The sequence below is a fragment of the Sturnus vulgaris genome, chromosome 1, assembly GCF_052056855.1.
Source record: "Sturnus vulgaris isolate bStuVul1 chromosome 1, bStuVul1.hap1, whole genome shotgun sequence".
Lineage (NCBI taxonomy): Eukaryota > Metazoa > Chordata > Aves > Passeriformes > Sturnidae > Sturnus > Sturnus vulgaris.
The window spans coordinates 135,174,598-135,192,195 of NC_142243.1; the positions used below are offsets into that span (position 1 = coordinate 135,174,598).

Below are 17,598 nucleotides of genomic sequence, written 5' to 3' on the forward strand. Positions count from 1 at the left end.
TTTGTTGCAAGTGCTTCGCTTCTCTGAGGTCTCTAGACAAAGAAGAGAGAATTTTTTTAAATTGGAGCAGGTTTTCTTGGAGCTCAGACCACATTCAAATCCATACACACAAAAAGGCTAAGCCAAGTTGCACATTTAGTCTGCTCAGGGAAGTAGGTCCTGGTGTTCTGCTGGCTTTTATGGACTCCCTGTTTTGCAGAGCCATGCTACTATGAGAGTGTTCAGGGCTCTCCTTCCTTGTCTTCTGTCTCTTACTGGGACATTCCACCCCTCACCAATCCCCTTGTCCTTCTTGCTCTCTTTCCCTCTTAAATTTATATTCTCTTATAATTCAGTGTATAATATTATTACTTAAAACCACTAATTCCTCTTTAATGTTTTTGTAACTTTCACAAAAGTTTTCTTTAAGATGTCCTGAGAAGTTGCATTTCTGAAAAGGCACAGTTTTGCTTTATGGGTATCACAATATTTTTCTCTATAATATTGTTGGTCATCTTTAGCTGTTTTTCAAGATAGATGCTTTAAGTTTTTATCTGAAGTAGGGCTAATTTATTTATTGTAAACACTAAGGTTATAGGTCATTTTAATAAAGCAATTGTTCTTTTAAATGTAGCTTTTTCATCAGTGGTGCAGTTTGCCATTAAACCTTGAAAACTTTGCCTTCAAGCCATCAGTCAATTTCTGCCATATTCCATTTATTACTATATCTTTGATATGGACTCTGCATTCTGTTTACCAGATTAGTAATTCAATTTTTAAAGCTTTGTACATGTGTTTTGTAGGCTGTAGATCCACGATGGGCACAAAATATGTATCCCTGAAGTTATACATTTTCTGCTTTGATTTGGAAAGAGTTGTTTCAATGAAGAGGAATAATTAACTTTGCCTTTTACATTTACCCTATGTTGGAAGAAGAGGGTTAAAAGTGGGAGAATGGTGAGGAGGATAATAAATTTGCTCAAGTGACCTTGCTGATGGGAATGCTAAGAATACCAGGGTGGGAAAACTCCATTTCTTATGTCTAGTGCTGTTCATCCTCTGCCTGTTTTGAGAAGTGGAATTCCTATGTAGAGATAACACACTCTAACAGACATGCCCAAGCCTCCTGCTGGGACAGGGTGAGAAAACAAAAAAACCTCAGCCTTATGACAAGCTACACATGCATGAAGCCCTTTGGTATTGGGACAGGAAGTGGCCCCTCCTGCCGGGCTGAGTTGAGCCTAACAGAGCCCGTGTCCCCGTGTGCCTCTGTCTGCTCGGATGAGCCGAGCCTAACAGAGCCCGTGTCCGTGCCCACCCAGCATTGCTAGTGAGGGAATGAAATAAATCTTCTCTTTACATTTCAGCTGTGGTTTGGTGGTTGCCCTGGCTACCTGTATGTGTTGATTCATACCCCTGTATTGTAAATAACCATTTTTTGTTTCGAAGTGTTTATTTTTTATTTTGTTATGACATGTTTTAGTGGCTTTTTACACTGAATATGGCTGAGTACTGTTCATCTGAGTCTGGTGCTTTTTCAGCATTTACTACAACCTGTTTGCCTTTAAAAAACACCTCCCTTTACACACATGAGGAAATGACTATGTTGTTATTAGTTACGTATCAGTAATTATAATGATTAGATCTTATGTTACCATAATATTAACATAACCTTCATGTACATTTCTGAGCCCCCAGTAGTGATATTCCTGATGGATGACACATACGTGGTCTTGAAATGTCATTAGGTCATGTTTAGGAAAGTGACCTTTAGGAAGCCCCTTCTCTTCTTTCTTGAAATGATGCAATTACCTTAATGAAGCAGGGGCAGTTGGGAATGGATTCCTGCTCATAGTGTTCCCAGGTGCTGCCAAAGTCGTGGTCTATGCAAGGAAAACCAGTTATATTCTCAGTGCTGGTCAGTGTCTGCTGTACCAAGGTGTCGAATTGACATCTTACCCTCAGCACATGAAATTTGAAAGAGCTATTGTGAGTGTGTAAACATGTCACCATCAGAAAAGAGAGCAGTATGCAAGGTCTGGTAAATGTTTGTGTTTCCAAACAAACACCAAAGAGAAGCAAGCACGGATGCCTGCATATTTGAACTCAGAAGTTTAAGGGATGAAATTAATCTGGGATTAGTCCTGATAGCATTCATAGTTTCTCATATTTTCTGAGGCAATTTTAAAATGCTAAAATACATAACATACAGTGACCATTCTGAATAAATAGGTGGCAAATGCTTTTAAAAATTTTGTTCGTTTTCTTACTGATTCTTTTTATTGTTGATTTTGACATATGAAGTTTCTTAAAGGAAACTTGGATAAAATTAAGTTTGCTGCTTTTTCTGGTTGATTAAAATATTTGTAACATCTGTATGACCACCGTGAAATTCTCTGGATGCTGATGTCTTCCAAATAGTACTGAGAGAAAGTAATTTTGGTTGAGTTTTAAAATTCGTTAAAATCAGTTTAAATAAGCAAGTTAATCACAGTAGTGTTCATTCTGCACTTGTCTTTATCAAGTGTTTTTAGGAATTCACCTGTGATCTAGGCAGTTACAGCAAAAACGAAATAGAAAAATCCTATGTGGCTATAGTAAATGTGACAAAGCATAATATATAACTAGTAAGAAACTTTGATATACTAACTATAATTGATTCCAGCGATTTGTCTGTTAAAGCCAATGCAAATAATTGTAACATCTGTCAAAAACCAACCACTAGCATGAAAACCTTTTAACATTTTGCACTTAATAAACTATTTTATACATAAACTACCTTATTGTTTATATTAAAAACTAAAAAATATTCGGTCTGTTCCAGCCATTCTAACAAAAACTTTAATAAGTAGACATTGCATAAAAATGACACAATCCAGCAGTTATTTGGTAAGGCCAGCATAATCATAAATTTACCATCCATGCTTTTCCAAAAATACTAACCCATATTGTTCTCTCTGGACCTGTTGCAGGGATGACTAATCCAGCTGCTGAGGTCTCCCTTTATGTGTTTGATGGAACACTTGGCTTGCTAGACTACAGCTGTGTGTTTATGTGCAGTGCACACCTGCAGGGGCCTGACAAATAGCTGTAGTATGCAGAGTATACAAAATTACCCTGGCAGTGCTGCAAATAAGGAAGTTTCTGTTTTGAAGTCCATATGTGTGTGAGCTTGAGATGCCAGCTGGGGTATTTATGTTGCATTGCACAGATGTAAAACTGCCAACTGATTTTATACCAAATAAAGGCTAATCTTTTTATACATACTTGGTGTCAGAGTTATGAAGTGGTACATAAGAATGTTCTCACGACTTAGCTCTTTTAAAATAAAAGCTGACATTAAAAACGCTCGAACGCACAATATGCATAGATGCTAAAGATAAAAACGTGCTGTATTTACTTAGATATCTGCTGTAGCATGGTATTTTAAAGGTTTTATTGTTGCTGATGTATAGATTTTAGCTGCACATAATCAGGACTTGATTTATTGTATACATATACACTATGCTATATATTCTTTTTTCCAGGAAGTCACTTCAGCTCTGTGGTGAATCCAGTTTATGAGTTCTGAAATGTGAAAGCCCAATTTATATAGCTACTTAACTTGAAAGCTTTGCTTTCCTATTTTCAAATGTTCTTGAGCACAGTGATAATTTTTCATGAAATGTATATATATTTTGAAAATTGTTATCATTGTTAGTAAACCTTGTTTGTGAAGATACTTTTAAAGGTAATACCTGTTTCCAAATACTAAAGAAATTAAAATGGAACACTAATTTGATTTGCTAAAGCCAGCCAATAGCACAGATACGAGTTCTGATAGTTTGATGATTTTAGTCAGTAGCTTGGCTTTTGGTATGAAGTGGTTGTAAATACAACAAGGTGAAATTAATAGTTTGTTTTGGGTACTTAAGTACTGCATGCTTAATCCTTTTTAAATGCCTAAAATGAAGACTTAGTGGGGGAGAGAGGGTTAATGTGCAGATGTGAAAGTGGACAACTTTTGTGCTTTTGACTACTCACTGGAAGTTCTCTAAGCACTTAGCTACTTTTTTAGGCTTAACACACTTTTTCTTCAATTAATTTTTTTCGCATTACTGTGTGGAGAAATTTTAGTTATGTTTTTAATTTTTTGTTTATTCTGGGCTACTAAAACATTTGAAGATGTGCAGAATTCTGCTTTGGCTTGCTCTATCACAATGCATACTTGAAATGCATTTTTGCTACGTGTGTAAGAACAAAGGAAATGGGAGCAATGTTGAATTATATCACTATAGAATGTGTCCCAAAGGACTTAGGAATTTATTTTGCTCAATGTAGTGCACAGCTTAGAACTGGCTAGCCATCACACGCAGCTCACCAGGCTGGTGGAGTTTTTTTAAAGCAAAAGAATTTCATACATATGCACATATGCATGCACATGCTCACCCTGAGAACGTGGTCTTGGGCTTCTTGTGCTCAAAATGAACATCTGCAAAGATGCTCAAACATTATCCAGGTTCACATGGTTTAGAAGTAGAGTTTTTTGATGACTGAATTTTAGAGCAGAAACCTCGGGCATTACTATTAGTTAGCTGAAGAGGTGAGCTGTACCCCCATAATACTGCCAAGGCATGTCCTCCTGGCTGACATAATAAGGGTGCCTGTGAGATGCTCAAACTACCATTAACTGCTGAGAACTGGTCTGTGAGCAGAGGGCTGGGAAACAACACAGAATGCCAGATCTCAGTGGAAAAAGGAAACACTTCAAAAGAAGTTACTTCTGCTAGATGAGTATAGGAAGTCTTAATTGTTGTTATATCCTCTGTTTAGGAGGTATATTCAAGACCAAAAGAGTAGAATTCTGTTGCTGGGGGAAGAAATACGTTGCAAAGATGGTTCAGTTATTTTGTGGCAGGACCAGCTCTGTTACAGAAGGATATCACTTCAAACAGATTGCCGCCACTGCAGGTTGCAAACACACAACTGAAGGCTTCTAGTTCTCAGCTCATGCACAGATGTCTTTCAATAAATTTAGCCAGTAATTTCTTCAAATTGCTCAGTTTATCAGCAGCACATGTCATCAATCCTAGAGTGGTTGCTCAAGTCAAACTACAGAATCCTTAGCTTACAGACACAGCTGCAAACAGGTGAACAGGCAGAAAGTAATTTGTGCAGCTTGGTGGCTGTCAGACAAAAGACAGACAATCTGTGTTTAAAACAGATTGCAGGCCTTGCATGAGCCAGACAAAAGGGATTTCTACAACTGCAAATAATTCCAAGGTTAACATATTTTCCTTTCTGCCATTAGGTGATTTGTTAAAATTGGAAACAATGAGCATTATAAATCTACACAGAAACTAGAGATAAGATGAAAGAGAAAAACAGATCGCTAAATAAGTTTACATCCTTCTGTTGAAAAGCATACAACTGGTATTCATATAGCACTCCTTTTTATAAACTAAGCTGAGTTACAGTACCGATAAGGACATTTAATACGGATTTTTAGTTATGCTAAGGAAGTCTAATTGGGAAAAGAAACAGCATTGTTAAAACAGTAAGTTCATAGTATTGCTCCTCTGACTTAAAAGTCTGACTGTTTTTTCTTTTCAAAATTTCTTTTGGTTATAACTCAAAGATAATGTGAAGATTTAGCAGGATTTAATTTTAACTTTGACGTCCTCTCTTAGATATTTTCATATTGGGTAGATTTATCAATATTTACTGTACGAAGTATATCAGAGTGAGAAGTTTGTAGCAATCAAGCTTACTGTAGTGCTAACCTAATTACAATAAATTAGAAAACATGCAATTGCCCAATCACAGATATTACCTCAGATGTGTGACTATAGAATATCTATTCCTTCCACTTTTCATGGGCTCAGTAAACTTGCCTTGACCTCAAAACTTCTGCAGCCTTCCATGAGGTACTAATCAAGCTAATGTAATATAGCCCTTCTTCCTGTTTAGTTCACTGAGTAAGTACTTATGTGCAATAATATTGATGGGTAATTCTATGCCTAGTTTAAGTTCTGGCAAATTTATTTTCCGTGTTACTTAAAACTTAGCAGCAGAGAGAGATTGTGGGTGGAAGAAGATGCAAAGAGTAACTGTCTACTCTAATGTAGCATCTGCTTTCATGATGATATGATTCTATGCATAGGGAATAAATAATTTTGCTTTGAAATACATGGAAATCAATGTACTTTGTAATATAGTGATATGTATTATGATGAATTCATGAATACCATTGATAATCATGTAAGTGTGTTTACAAAACTTATTTTTGTCCCATTGAAAGCCACTGTTGGTTTCTTAATTAAAACATTAAAATATGTTCTTTTTATTACAATCATTCCTATATTACTGGAATTCAGCATAAGTGTTGTCATAATTGTACTGTTGTACAACTATTTCAAGTTCATGGTATTATTGAAATCGAGTGCTCAGTTCTGAAGGGAAACCTGATGCTGAGGCTGAATTGAAAAATTCTTTAGATTTCTCAACTATGAAGATATCACAAGCATGTGCTTTGATAAGCTACAGCACGCAAATACTGTTTTTCGTGTTTTCTGACAAAATGCAAATTCCAAGATAAAATTGTGTCTTTAATATGTGCTGTGTTACAGCATTTGTATTTTCTTTTATTTTTTGTATCTTAATAGACATCAAGGTTTTTAACATTTCAAAAATTAATCACACTAAATGCAGATTTTCTATTCTTTAGCCAGGAAAGATTATATACTAGGTTCTTTCTTTGTAATGCTGACAGCACGTGTATAGCTTGTTGATTGTGCAGGGTGTATGCTGCAGATTGCAGCCTGACATTGCTATGGTGTTCTGTGCATGGGCTTCATGTATTCACTGTAAAGGTGAGATCATCATCTTTAAAGGATGGTTTTAATTTGTGTTGGTGAATCAAGTGGATACTGTATTTAAGGAAGGGGAAAAAAGTGTATTCATGCAGGTTGCTGTCTGCAGTCCAAATTGCTGATCAGAGGGTCTTTATACACATCGGTAATGTGCTGTGCAATATAAGCTGAAATATATTCCACAAGGGAGGAAAACGGAATAGGTTACATACGCTGTTCCTAAGTGCAATGAATATAAAACTCCATTACTCACTTTAAGCAGGTGCTTTTTATATGAGGCTTTAAAGAAATATAAAACTGCTGGTGAAATGATTGGTTTGTACAGACACGACTTAACTTCCAATACTTTGACCAGATAAAGAGGCTAAAAATATTTCTACAAACATTTCTTTAATGATTTCAAGGATTAAAGGTTAATATCCTTCTAGTGTAAGAAACTGCCATTCCAGACACTAAATGTATTGTTTTCTTTAAGTCCTCAGGAGTTGCATAGACCATTTAAAAGAAAATAAAAACATGTTTGTTAAAATTAGAGCACTGTGTTTTTAAGTTGATATCCTGAACAGTGTATATTAAATTGTTGGAAGGAGTACAGCAATATAAAGAAATGCAGTGTGATAATAGAAAATTGTGAATAAGAATGATAGTCCAGTTAGAAAAAACTCTCATCTTTAATGAAAGTGAAATATTGTCATCTATGTGCATGGAAAACCACATATTAAGGGGAAAACTCAGACCTTTTATTTAAAGCAGCTTAAAGTCTCTGAGAAGGACAATCATGGGAAGATTGTTCATGATAATTCTGATATACTGTATTTTAATATTTCAGTTTAATTTCTATCATATTTTACTTACCCACTCTGTCTGAATTACTGTTTTCCTGCCATTTCCTATTCATTTACAGTCAGTGATTGTAGCAGCAATCTCTGTAATCCATCTTTTTAAATCACGTGTCTCTGAGCTTTCTTCACTTCACAACTGAGGGATGTTAACATTCTCTTTTGCTTCTCCCCCATGCCTAGCAACTCAGGAAATTAACTGTTAATGATTACACTTTAGATGTTCTTTATTTTTGATAATACTGTTACTGAAAGCATCTGACCTTCTTTTGAATTTTTATGAACCTTTGCAGTTTCTTTACTGCTTAAAGGATTACTATGTCCATTCTCTAGAATCCTCATCTTGTTTACCTTTTTACTGGTCTGTAACTGTGATGTCTTATATTCAGTAAGCTCCAACTGAGCCTGTGAGACATTTCAGCCGTTGGACATTGTGTTTGACAGCAAGCAGGTGACCAGGTGTCACATGTGTTACAGGGAAGCTCAGTCATGGGTCGGTCCAGGTGATACCTGGCACTTCTTGTCTTTAGCATTGTAAGTATGTTACATAGCACTGTAAGGTTTGAATCTGTTCTGCTGAAGGAGGCTTTTTAAAGGCAATGCAAACTCATAGGAAATGTTCATTAGTTTTATAGTTGCCAAATAGCTTACTTGAGTAAATGTGCCTTAGAGAAAAGAGCTGTGCAGGTGCAACAGAAGATGATAAGGTCTAAGATGAGCTCTGATTTGTCTGAGAATTTGTTCTTTCATCCTACAGTTTGCTGTCCTAGAAAGTTTCTCTTTAGTTGCTACCCAGCTTTTTACTAAAAGAAGAGTTTTAAAATGCAGACTTTAATCCAGAATCTAAAATAAATTGCACTTTTTGCTTAATATGTTTGAAGATAAGCCCTTCGAGCTAGTATTAGATTGAACTTGAACTAGACTAGATCGCAAATGCATTTCAGATTTTTGAGATCCTATTGGCATTTGTTAATGAGTGAAAGTGTTTTCGTATATTTTACATGTTGACATTTGGCATGAGCTATTATTATCCTCAGATACAGCAAAACTACTGTATTTGACATGGATAGAAGGGTTGTATGACCTAGATGGAAGCAACCAATTGCAATTGCATGGCTTCCAACCAAAGGGTGTCTTACTAAGGATGTGAATTGTGAGCTTTTTCCTCCATCTATCTGTCTGCCTTCATCTTTTTCAGGATCTTGCCTCAAATACTTAACTGTGCAGGTTTCTCAAGTTCTTATTTATCTGTATCCTGGAAGCATTTGTATCCGTGCCACTTTAGCATTTGTCTACTGACAACACATAGGTATGAGGATTGACAGGACATACTTTTCTAGAGTTACAATCCAGATTTTGATAGGTTTTTTTGCATTCTCTTGGAAGACAAAAGTTATTTTAATGCATCAACTCTGACTTCTATCAATTGTCTCAAATGATACAGAGTATCTGAAATGCAGCTGTTGAATTGCTCAGAGAAATCAGTCCTTTTCTTTTTGAACCTATGTTTACAACAGCAGGAAGAGTAGCATTAAACCTACTTTAATCCTGTGTCCTGACCAATGTCATATTGCCAAATCTAAAATAATGGCTTCAGTTAAATATGCTTATAATTGGTGATGCCTAAATAGCCAGAATGTTTAGCAACAATGAGGTTAACAATAATAAATTGCCCCAAACTGCACTTTTCACAGCAACGTTCTAGAGTTATTTACAATACTATCTACTAAAGATGGAAAATGGTATTCCTTTTCTAAGTGTTGTTGGCTGTTTAGATCAACAAGATCCACAGTCCAGCAGGGAGTAGAAGTCTAGTGGTGTGGGATGAGGTCAAGGCTGCTGATGGCAGAGGGGTTGGTGATTGTGCCAGGGGACAGCTGCTTCCCACTCCATAGCCCCACCTTTGCTTGCAAGTCTCCAACCCATTGCCTGAGCTGCCCTGGTTTTTCCCTACAGCAGCTGAGGTAGAGCTGTTCCCACCTTGTTCCCCTGCTCTCACAGCACTCAAGCCCAGCTTTGTGCCTCTGCCAACTCCAGTGCAATTTTTGTGGCAGATTTCTCTCACAGAGTGATTGCTATTAGTGAGATTGGGATCTTCACCCCCCACGTTTTCTGTCCTGAAAAAACTTAGCAAATACTACATACTAATAGTTTAAATAAATATTTCTAATCACACGAGAAGCTTAGAGTCAATATGCAACACTTGCAAATTGTTGTCCAGCTGGGCTCCAATGTTAGGTACCATTGCAAGTGGAAACAGCACACTTGGAGTTATGGTAGGTCCATAAGGGAATGTTTCTATTACCAGAAGAGAGGCATAGTTAAAATTTTCGCCCATATCTTCCCTAATATCACCTCCAGCTGCACTGTAAAAAGTACCTGGAGGAGGGTGTTTGGTCATCTGATTACTTCTTTTGCTGAACTTGGCAATATTAATTTGCAGTTGGACTTGATGATGTTAAAGGTCTTTTCCAGTATAAATGATTCAGAGATTCTGTGCATTTCAGTGGTAGCTGTTCAGCACTTACTTGTATGAGCATTCCAAATTAAAACCACATTTTACTTTACTGGATAATCACTTAAAACAGATCATCAATAAGGAATATTTAAAGTTTCTTCTTACCTAGAATGCCTTAAGCATATTATTCCAAATGTTCTATGTTTTCTTCAATATTGGTTTTTAGTTTTTGAACCACAGGTTTCTTATTTACCTCTCCATTTGAAACAGAATTTTAGAAAAATCAAGAGTTAGGGCAAATGTGAACCTGTATGAAGGCCATAGTGTGGGATATCTTGAAGCAGGAATGTTGAAAAAGGATATTGTCTTTTTTGACTCCCCCTTATAGTTGAAATGCTGCTGTTCTTTAGGAAGCTGTTAAGTATTTTGCAATATATAAATCTCTGTTTATAATGATGAATCCTGCATCTTGTTTAGTATTTAGGCAATGGAGAAACCTTAATTAGTTTACAGGCAGTTTAAGGATATAAGTGATTAGATAGAGAGATTGTAACATGTGCTTTTAGCAGCTTATGTTCTGATAAAGAGAATGATACATACTTATATTGATAAATATTTTATCATTGTTGCCCAAGAGCAAAGGAGTTTGACCTTCTTTAAGGAGTATTTCAGTCTGTCACTAAATTTCACCCTTTCATGCATTTACTTTTTCATTTAGTACCGTGGTTGAAGAGAAAATAAAATCAGAGCTATTTTTTAGGGCAGAGTTGTCTTAAATGTGGAGCTCTGGCACAGAAGCTCAAGTCAGTAGAAAATCTGTCCAGTTCACAATATGTTAAATGCAAGACAAGTCTACCAGAATCTTCTTGCCCTGTTAAGTCTTGGGAGCGGGTGGGGATTAAGCAATAATTTCTTAGAATAGTGATATGTAGACTAAAAACTGGTTGACACAGTTATATTAAAAAAACCCTGATAATCAAAATAGAAACTGTGATGTTAAATCATGTTGAGTTAGAAAAAACACCCAATTTTACCTTGACAGTTCCTTAAAATAAGCTTCCTGAATTACTGTTTTGAAGAAGAAAGAAAATAGTACCCTGTGAGTATGTGCATTAGGGTTGCAAAATATGGTCTGTAGGCTATGTTGACAGATTGAAAACATGCAATTGTGAACACACTAAATATGCTTGAGGTACTTCAGTGCAAAGATTGAATTTTACTATGGAAAAACTGCAGAAAATACTTATACACCAGCTTTTACATTTTAGGAAAATCTCTCTTTTTTTCTTTTTTTCCAGTTAAAAAAAGGAAGTGGGGGGTGTGGGAATGGAGGAGGGAACCTTGGACACAACACTCCTGTGTTTTCAGGTCGTTTGTGTGAGAAAGCAGAATGACTGAAAGAGATGTTGAAGTTCCTATGTTGCTGCTGTTTTATTGCAAATGAGAATGTGAAAGCTTTATGCTCTCCCAATGCTTTGAACGTGAGAAATAGGACTGGTGCCAGTTAGAGCTGGTCTTTGTGGCTTCTATTATGTTCTTTCTGAAAGGAGGAAGGAATTAAGTTTGGTTTTAGCTTGGAGTTCCTCAGAAGCGCCATCTCTCTAACCAAGTCCAATACAGACTTCCAGAAGTTCTCACTGAGCACTGCCTAAGCAGAGACTGAACACAGATGAGTATCTCTCGGGAAAGAAATGAGGTTTCTCTTATGGTTCAATTTGTTTACTAGATTTTCTGTGTTAGTCATGTAAAACCTAAATATATGTTTCTGTGAAAATGATTTGACATTTTTTGTCATGATTCCAGTGAAACTTATGCTTCAATGCTATTTCATTTAGTTAATAGCTCCTCACTTTTATTCATGGATTTATCTTTTTATTGTTTAAAATAATTTTGACAAGTATGTGACAGTCTTTTACTATATCATGTTGCCAAACCGTAGTTTATTGGTACTTAATGCTTTAAATATTGAATTTTTTCCTTCTGAAGCCACAAAATAAATGTGGAGACAATTCATGTGGAGTTACTTCTAGAAGTTTGTCATGCCTTACTTGTTTCCTATTTCACATTTTGCAGTTCTTTTATGATGTTTCTAAAGAATTATTGTATTTCAGGGATTTGGCGGCACACAGTCCTGACTCTTGTCCTCAGAATCAGTAACATAACTCTTTTCTGGTTTTCTGTGCTTGTTATGATCAGTTTGGATTTTGTTTCTTGGTTTGCTAGTAATCATTGCAAATTTCCCCTATCACAAATGGATTGGTAAAAGATGTTCATTGGCAAAATCATTAATTAGGTAATGTTTTTAAACAGGCCTTAAATTAAATGAGCGCTTAGATTTCTAGGCTTGCTAGAAGAAATCCTGAGCTGATCTATAAAGACATGGTTGTGACCTGCCTTTAGCTATTTGTTTCCCCCCTGCTTGCTCATGGAATGACACTGAATGCAGCAACTTGGGGCAAGCTGTGTAGTTGCATTATGTACATGGAACAGACCAAAGCTATACCTGGGAAGCTGGAGGGAGGATGTGAATACCTGTTTCAAAGTGTGGGAAGATCTTTCTTGACAGCACAGTATTTCTGTACATGTACCTGGAACACAATAGCTCTTCAGGCTTGGAGTTAATGTTAGTGTTTGCAAGGTATAAATTGTCAAAGTGTAGTAGATTTTAAGTTAGAAAACCTTTCTACCTATTTTTGGGTTCTACTATATGGAGAGAACAGATTTTAAATCTTTGGTGATGTGATGTATCCTATGTGTCTGAATCAAGTGAAATATACTTGATCACCAAGTGTACCCATGTCTGTGTATTGGGAAGGAAACACTGGATTTTTAGTTCAAGTCATTCTACAATGGGCAAGATGTTTCCAGGAAAAAAAAAAAAAGCCAGATATCTAGAAAATGTATCTGGAAGGAGCCATAAGTTACATTTGATGGTGACTGGCATATGTATCTCTTTCTCCATAAAGTGTTTGATTCCCCTGTTCCTGGTGAAAATGATAAATTAACTGAAGAAAAAATGATTTAAATTAAAAAAATACATGTTGCCCTAATTTTACTCCACTGAGCAACAAAGTCCAGTAAATCCAAATTGTGCTTTTGCATGTGAGATTCCAGAAGAATGAGCACAGCACAAGTTCTACTCTCTTGTTTAGCACCTTGGAAATAAGCCTTTCTCATACTTCATTTGCAGGATGTTGAATTTGCATAATGTTTGCTGTTTGCAATGGTAGATTTGGTTTTCCTAGTGTCTGTTCAAATTCATGTTCAATGTCTTAATTAAAATGTTGTGGTCTGTTTGTCTCCATACAAAATTTCAGTTAGCACATGGAGGCATGGAGCATTTCTTATCTAGGAGTTTGAACATCTTCATGCTCAATCAGTCCCTTAAAACACTACTTAAAAAAAGTTCATAAACATTGAGGAGAGGGAAGGAAGCTCTAGTCTTTGCTTGCTTGAGCATTTATTTGCTGAAATAGGTATTTAAGGGAGTGTTTTATTTACGTGAACAACCGTTGAGACTTTCATTTTATAATAATATCACGATGAAAGAAATAAGGGAGACCATTTGGGAGGAACTAAAGTTACAGGGATGGAAACTACAGGTAGTGACATATGAAGGAAACAAAGTTTCTTCTCTGTAGAGCAGAGAATTTGAGCTTGCCAATTTAGCATGTTTATGAGAGATGGTTAATAATTTCCAAAAATTTTCAGAGACTGAAGAAAATGGCCTCCTATTTTAAACCAATTCATTAGAAATGGTTCACTAAAAGTCTCTGAACTTTTTGTGCCTTGAAAAAGATTTATAACTTGGCAAGGGCAATCACCTTAAGCTTAGGTGATTTTTGTCTTTGTGATGAAAGTCTGGTTAGACATTCTAAGTTTCTTATTGTGTTCTCTGTATAGGAGTTCAGTAATTAATAAATGGGATTTTTGAATATCCATCTGCTGTGAAGTCTGAGTGGAATGTTCTGGCAACTTCTCCTGGGTTACTGTGGTGTGCTGTAGTTATCAGGTGTTAAAGCTGTGAAAGCAGGTTGCTGTTTGACATCAAAGCAACATAGACAAGGAAGGGCATGAGTACACTAAGCTTTCCCAGTACTTTTCTATTTTCTGTTCAAATAGTTGAAAACAATGGATGAAGTGTGTACCTTAACCCTGTAACACACAAAACCCAGCTTTTTACTGCTACCAGTTACTTCTTCATATGCATTAAAATGTGATTGTTAATTATCTAGGGCCACGTGTTAAGGGTTTGGGAGTTTCTTTAAGGCCAAGCCATTAAGCTTGCCTGGCTTCCCATCATGGTCCTAAGTGCTGGCTGGGTGAAAAGCAGTTCATTGGCTCCTTTGAGCAACACTTTGCTGACTGTCATGAACATGATGACTGGTGAGTTAAGGAGGGCAGATGCACTCATGTTTTCCTGAAGGTTGTAGAAAATAAATGTCTTGGATAATGCTGTCATATCTTGCTGAAATTCAATAAGTCCAGAAGTTACTTGGTGAGGGACTAGGAGTGAACAGAAACAAACAGCGATCATGATCACACTAAACTTGGTTCCTTTTTTTTCAAATAGGACACTAAACTAAAATGTAAGTTATGCATGTAAGTAACACGGACAGTTTTAGTCTCAATGCAAAGTTGTCCAGGATAAAGCATCTAAAAGTGAACTTCATTATGGAAATTACTTAGTTTTAAAACTACTTAGTCTTCCATAGTGAAGTGAGAGAAATGTGTTGGACATCGCACCTTTATTTTGATTTTTAAAAGAATTTCTGAAAAACGAAAACAGCACGAAACTGACAGTTTTAAGAGGACTTAAAAGATGGTCAAATTGTGATGTCAGTTTGATTTGCTTTAATTGTAATATTGGCTGCTACTAACAGTTTAATAGTGTTTGTTTTGGAATTGGCAGAAGATGGAGAAAACTATTTTTTCTTTTTTCTATTTTTCTTTAATTTTATTTTTATTTGAATGCAATGGCATCTATTTTGCACATATTTATAGGAACTATGAGGAGGAAGAAATGCCTACAGATATCCTAGTTTCTTTTGACAAATTCATGCATTGGGTCAGATACCATGCCTTAGATCAAAGGGGATTTTCATCTTTAAAAGAGGCTTACCCTGGACAAAAATGGGAATGAGAGTCTGTTCACAAGAGAAATTGGTAGTTGGTCTTTCAGACTGAGAACTGATGGGGTGTTGTAATGGACAGCACACAAATTAGTTTCAATGTGTATTCTTTGAGCCTGAAGCCTTCCTGAGTCACAAATTAGGAAAAGTCTGGACATGCCTCAAAGACAGAAGACAGGTTAAATTTTGATAAGAAATTATACCTAGAGTGTGGAACCTACTTTCAGATGGCAGTCTGCTTTACCATATGTTGTATGTCCCTTCATGTGTTTCTTCTTTCTTTCATCTTGGAAAGTACTTTTTATTCAAAAATAATTTTAATATCTTACCAGAAAACACTTGAATATATATCAAGAAGACTACTTGCTAAATGACTTTATATGCACTATGAAATCATCTTTAATCTTTAGGAACTGGAATAGGCACAATGAACTGAGCATAATTATCAAGTTTAATCTGAAATCTTCTGTTCCCCATATTCTTTTAGGATTTTTTTTTCCTTACTAGTTAATATATATTAAAAGTTGTTCTTTGAGTTAGTCTTTGAGAGATTTTGCAAAAAACCTAATTAATTGATTCAGTAGATAATTACATTTCTTTAAAGTGTGTAATCATCTTGAAATATGTATAAAAATTATTTTTTACCTGATATTCCAAAATACTTTCCTTGCATAATTATGGATTTTGGAACAAGTTCTATGTTACATACACGAGGAAATGATTCCATAATTACACTAATGTTTGCATAATTAACAAGCTGCTTGCCAATTTTAACTGACGAATTCCTAGTCGCTTCTGCATGAGGGGAAAAAAAAAGCCATAAAAAAAGGCAACTTCTGTTAGTTTTTCCTTTCATGCTTCTTACAGGTGTTGAAACTATTTATTTCTAATTTGCAAGTGAATTTATGGGTTTTTTTTCTGATAGGCAGTGCTGTGCAGATTTGGAGGGCTGGCTTCTTCCACCTATACTCTGGGGCTGTTTTGGGGGGCTGCCCTCAAGCTCTGCCAACATATCTCAGTCCTGGCTTGTACAATCCCCTGCTGCTTCTGCCACAATTCTGGGCAGCTCTTTAGAAGTGACTGCCAGTAGCACTGACTTCTTCCAAGTGGTGCAGTAATTTTCTGGTGCTCACAGATGGGGGCTGAGGAAAGACCACCAAAACTTATTTCCACTTGTGACCCAAGGCAAGGTTTGAACTCCAGTTTCCGCTGAAAATGGCAAGTGTGCTGTTGGCCTTCTGTGCTGCTCAGCTGCATGGATTTAATGCTTCACATAGCTACTGAGTAAAATGTTGTCTAAATAAAAGCTGAAAACACTTAGTCATTTTAAGATCCTGAAATTAAAAGGTTGTAATAAAAACATGAAGGAGAGTAGTTGACGTGGCACTTATGAATTAAAACCAGAAGTGTATCTATGTGTATATATGCATATTTGTTATTTCGATTTCTAAGTGTTCTTGTGTGTTTTCCTCACAGTATCTGTATATATTTCCTGCATAACTGTTTGTATTAGAAAACCCACATTCAGAATTCTTTCACTTTCATTTAAAACCTGTGAATCACAACAAAAATGCTGTAAGAACATCTAAGGTAGATAATTAAAATATAATTAAGTTTAAATGCCTTGGTGAAGGAATATAAAAATATTTAAATTCAACAGGCTAGTACATTTGCAGTTTTCTTTTATTAGGTGTGAAATCTAAGAATCCCCTGCCAACTCTTGAGGGCTCAATCCAGAATGTTGAATTGAAGTACTGCGGCACATCATTGGTCAAATGTGCCTCTGGGACCGTGGGATCAATAAAAATTTGTGCCAAAGCCCCAGGTATGTGCAGCTGGACCATGTAAAACTTTATTGCCTGTATAGGAGAATTGGCCTTGCTTTTTACAAGGGGAGTTACTGAAACAAGAATTTACTCATTGTTCCTATGAATCAGAGAGGGGTTTTTGTATTCTGTTTTGGGGGGGGTTTGTTGTTATTAAGTATGTCATGATGATCCAGTCTTGCCTCAGTATAGTCAGATTTTACAGTGAATTAAAAAAATAGATTTTTATTTCTGCTGAGACAAATATTAATCTAGAAATAAGAAAAATTAGAGAATACGTTCACCTAGCTTTATCATTAGCATAATTTTAACGTATTCGCTTGATTCTTTAATGCCTCATTTTCCATTAATGCTACAGCTATGTATTTTGCTTGTAAAGTTTTTGAGGACTCTGGGATTTTTTTTTTTATTTTTTTTTCACTGCTTTAATACAATTTTTCCTGAGGAGCATGCAGGAACTTATTGATGTCTATGATGACTTTATGGATAAAAGCAGCTAAGGTCAAGAACATT

At 36.0% G+C, this 17,598-nt stretch overlaps 1 protein-coding gene across 9 annotated transcripts in view; it reads left to right on the forward strand.

The window, feature by feature from the left end:
• Positions 1-17,598, forward strand: part of VPS13B (vacuolar protein sorting 13 homolog B) — a 426,148-nt gene that overhangs the window by 118,318 nt on the left and 290,232 nt on the right. For all 9 annotated transcript variants that reach the window (XM_014879767.2, XM_088154920.1, XM_014879771.2 and 6 more), the window contains one exon: positions 16,950-17,084. In XM_014879767.2, the coding sequence (XP_014735253.2) occupies positions 16,950-17,084 (135 nt within the window). The remainder of the gene's footprint in view (positions 1-16,949; positions 17,085-17,598) is intronic.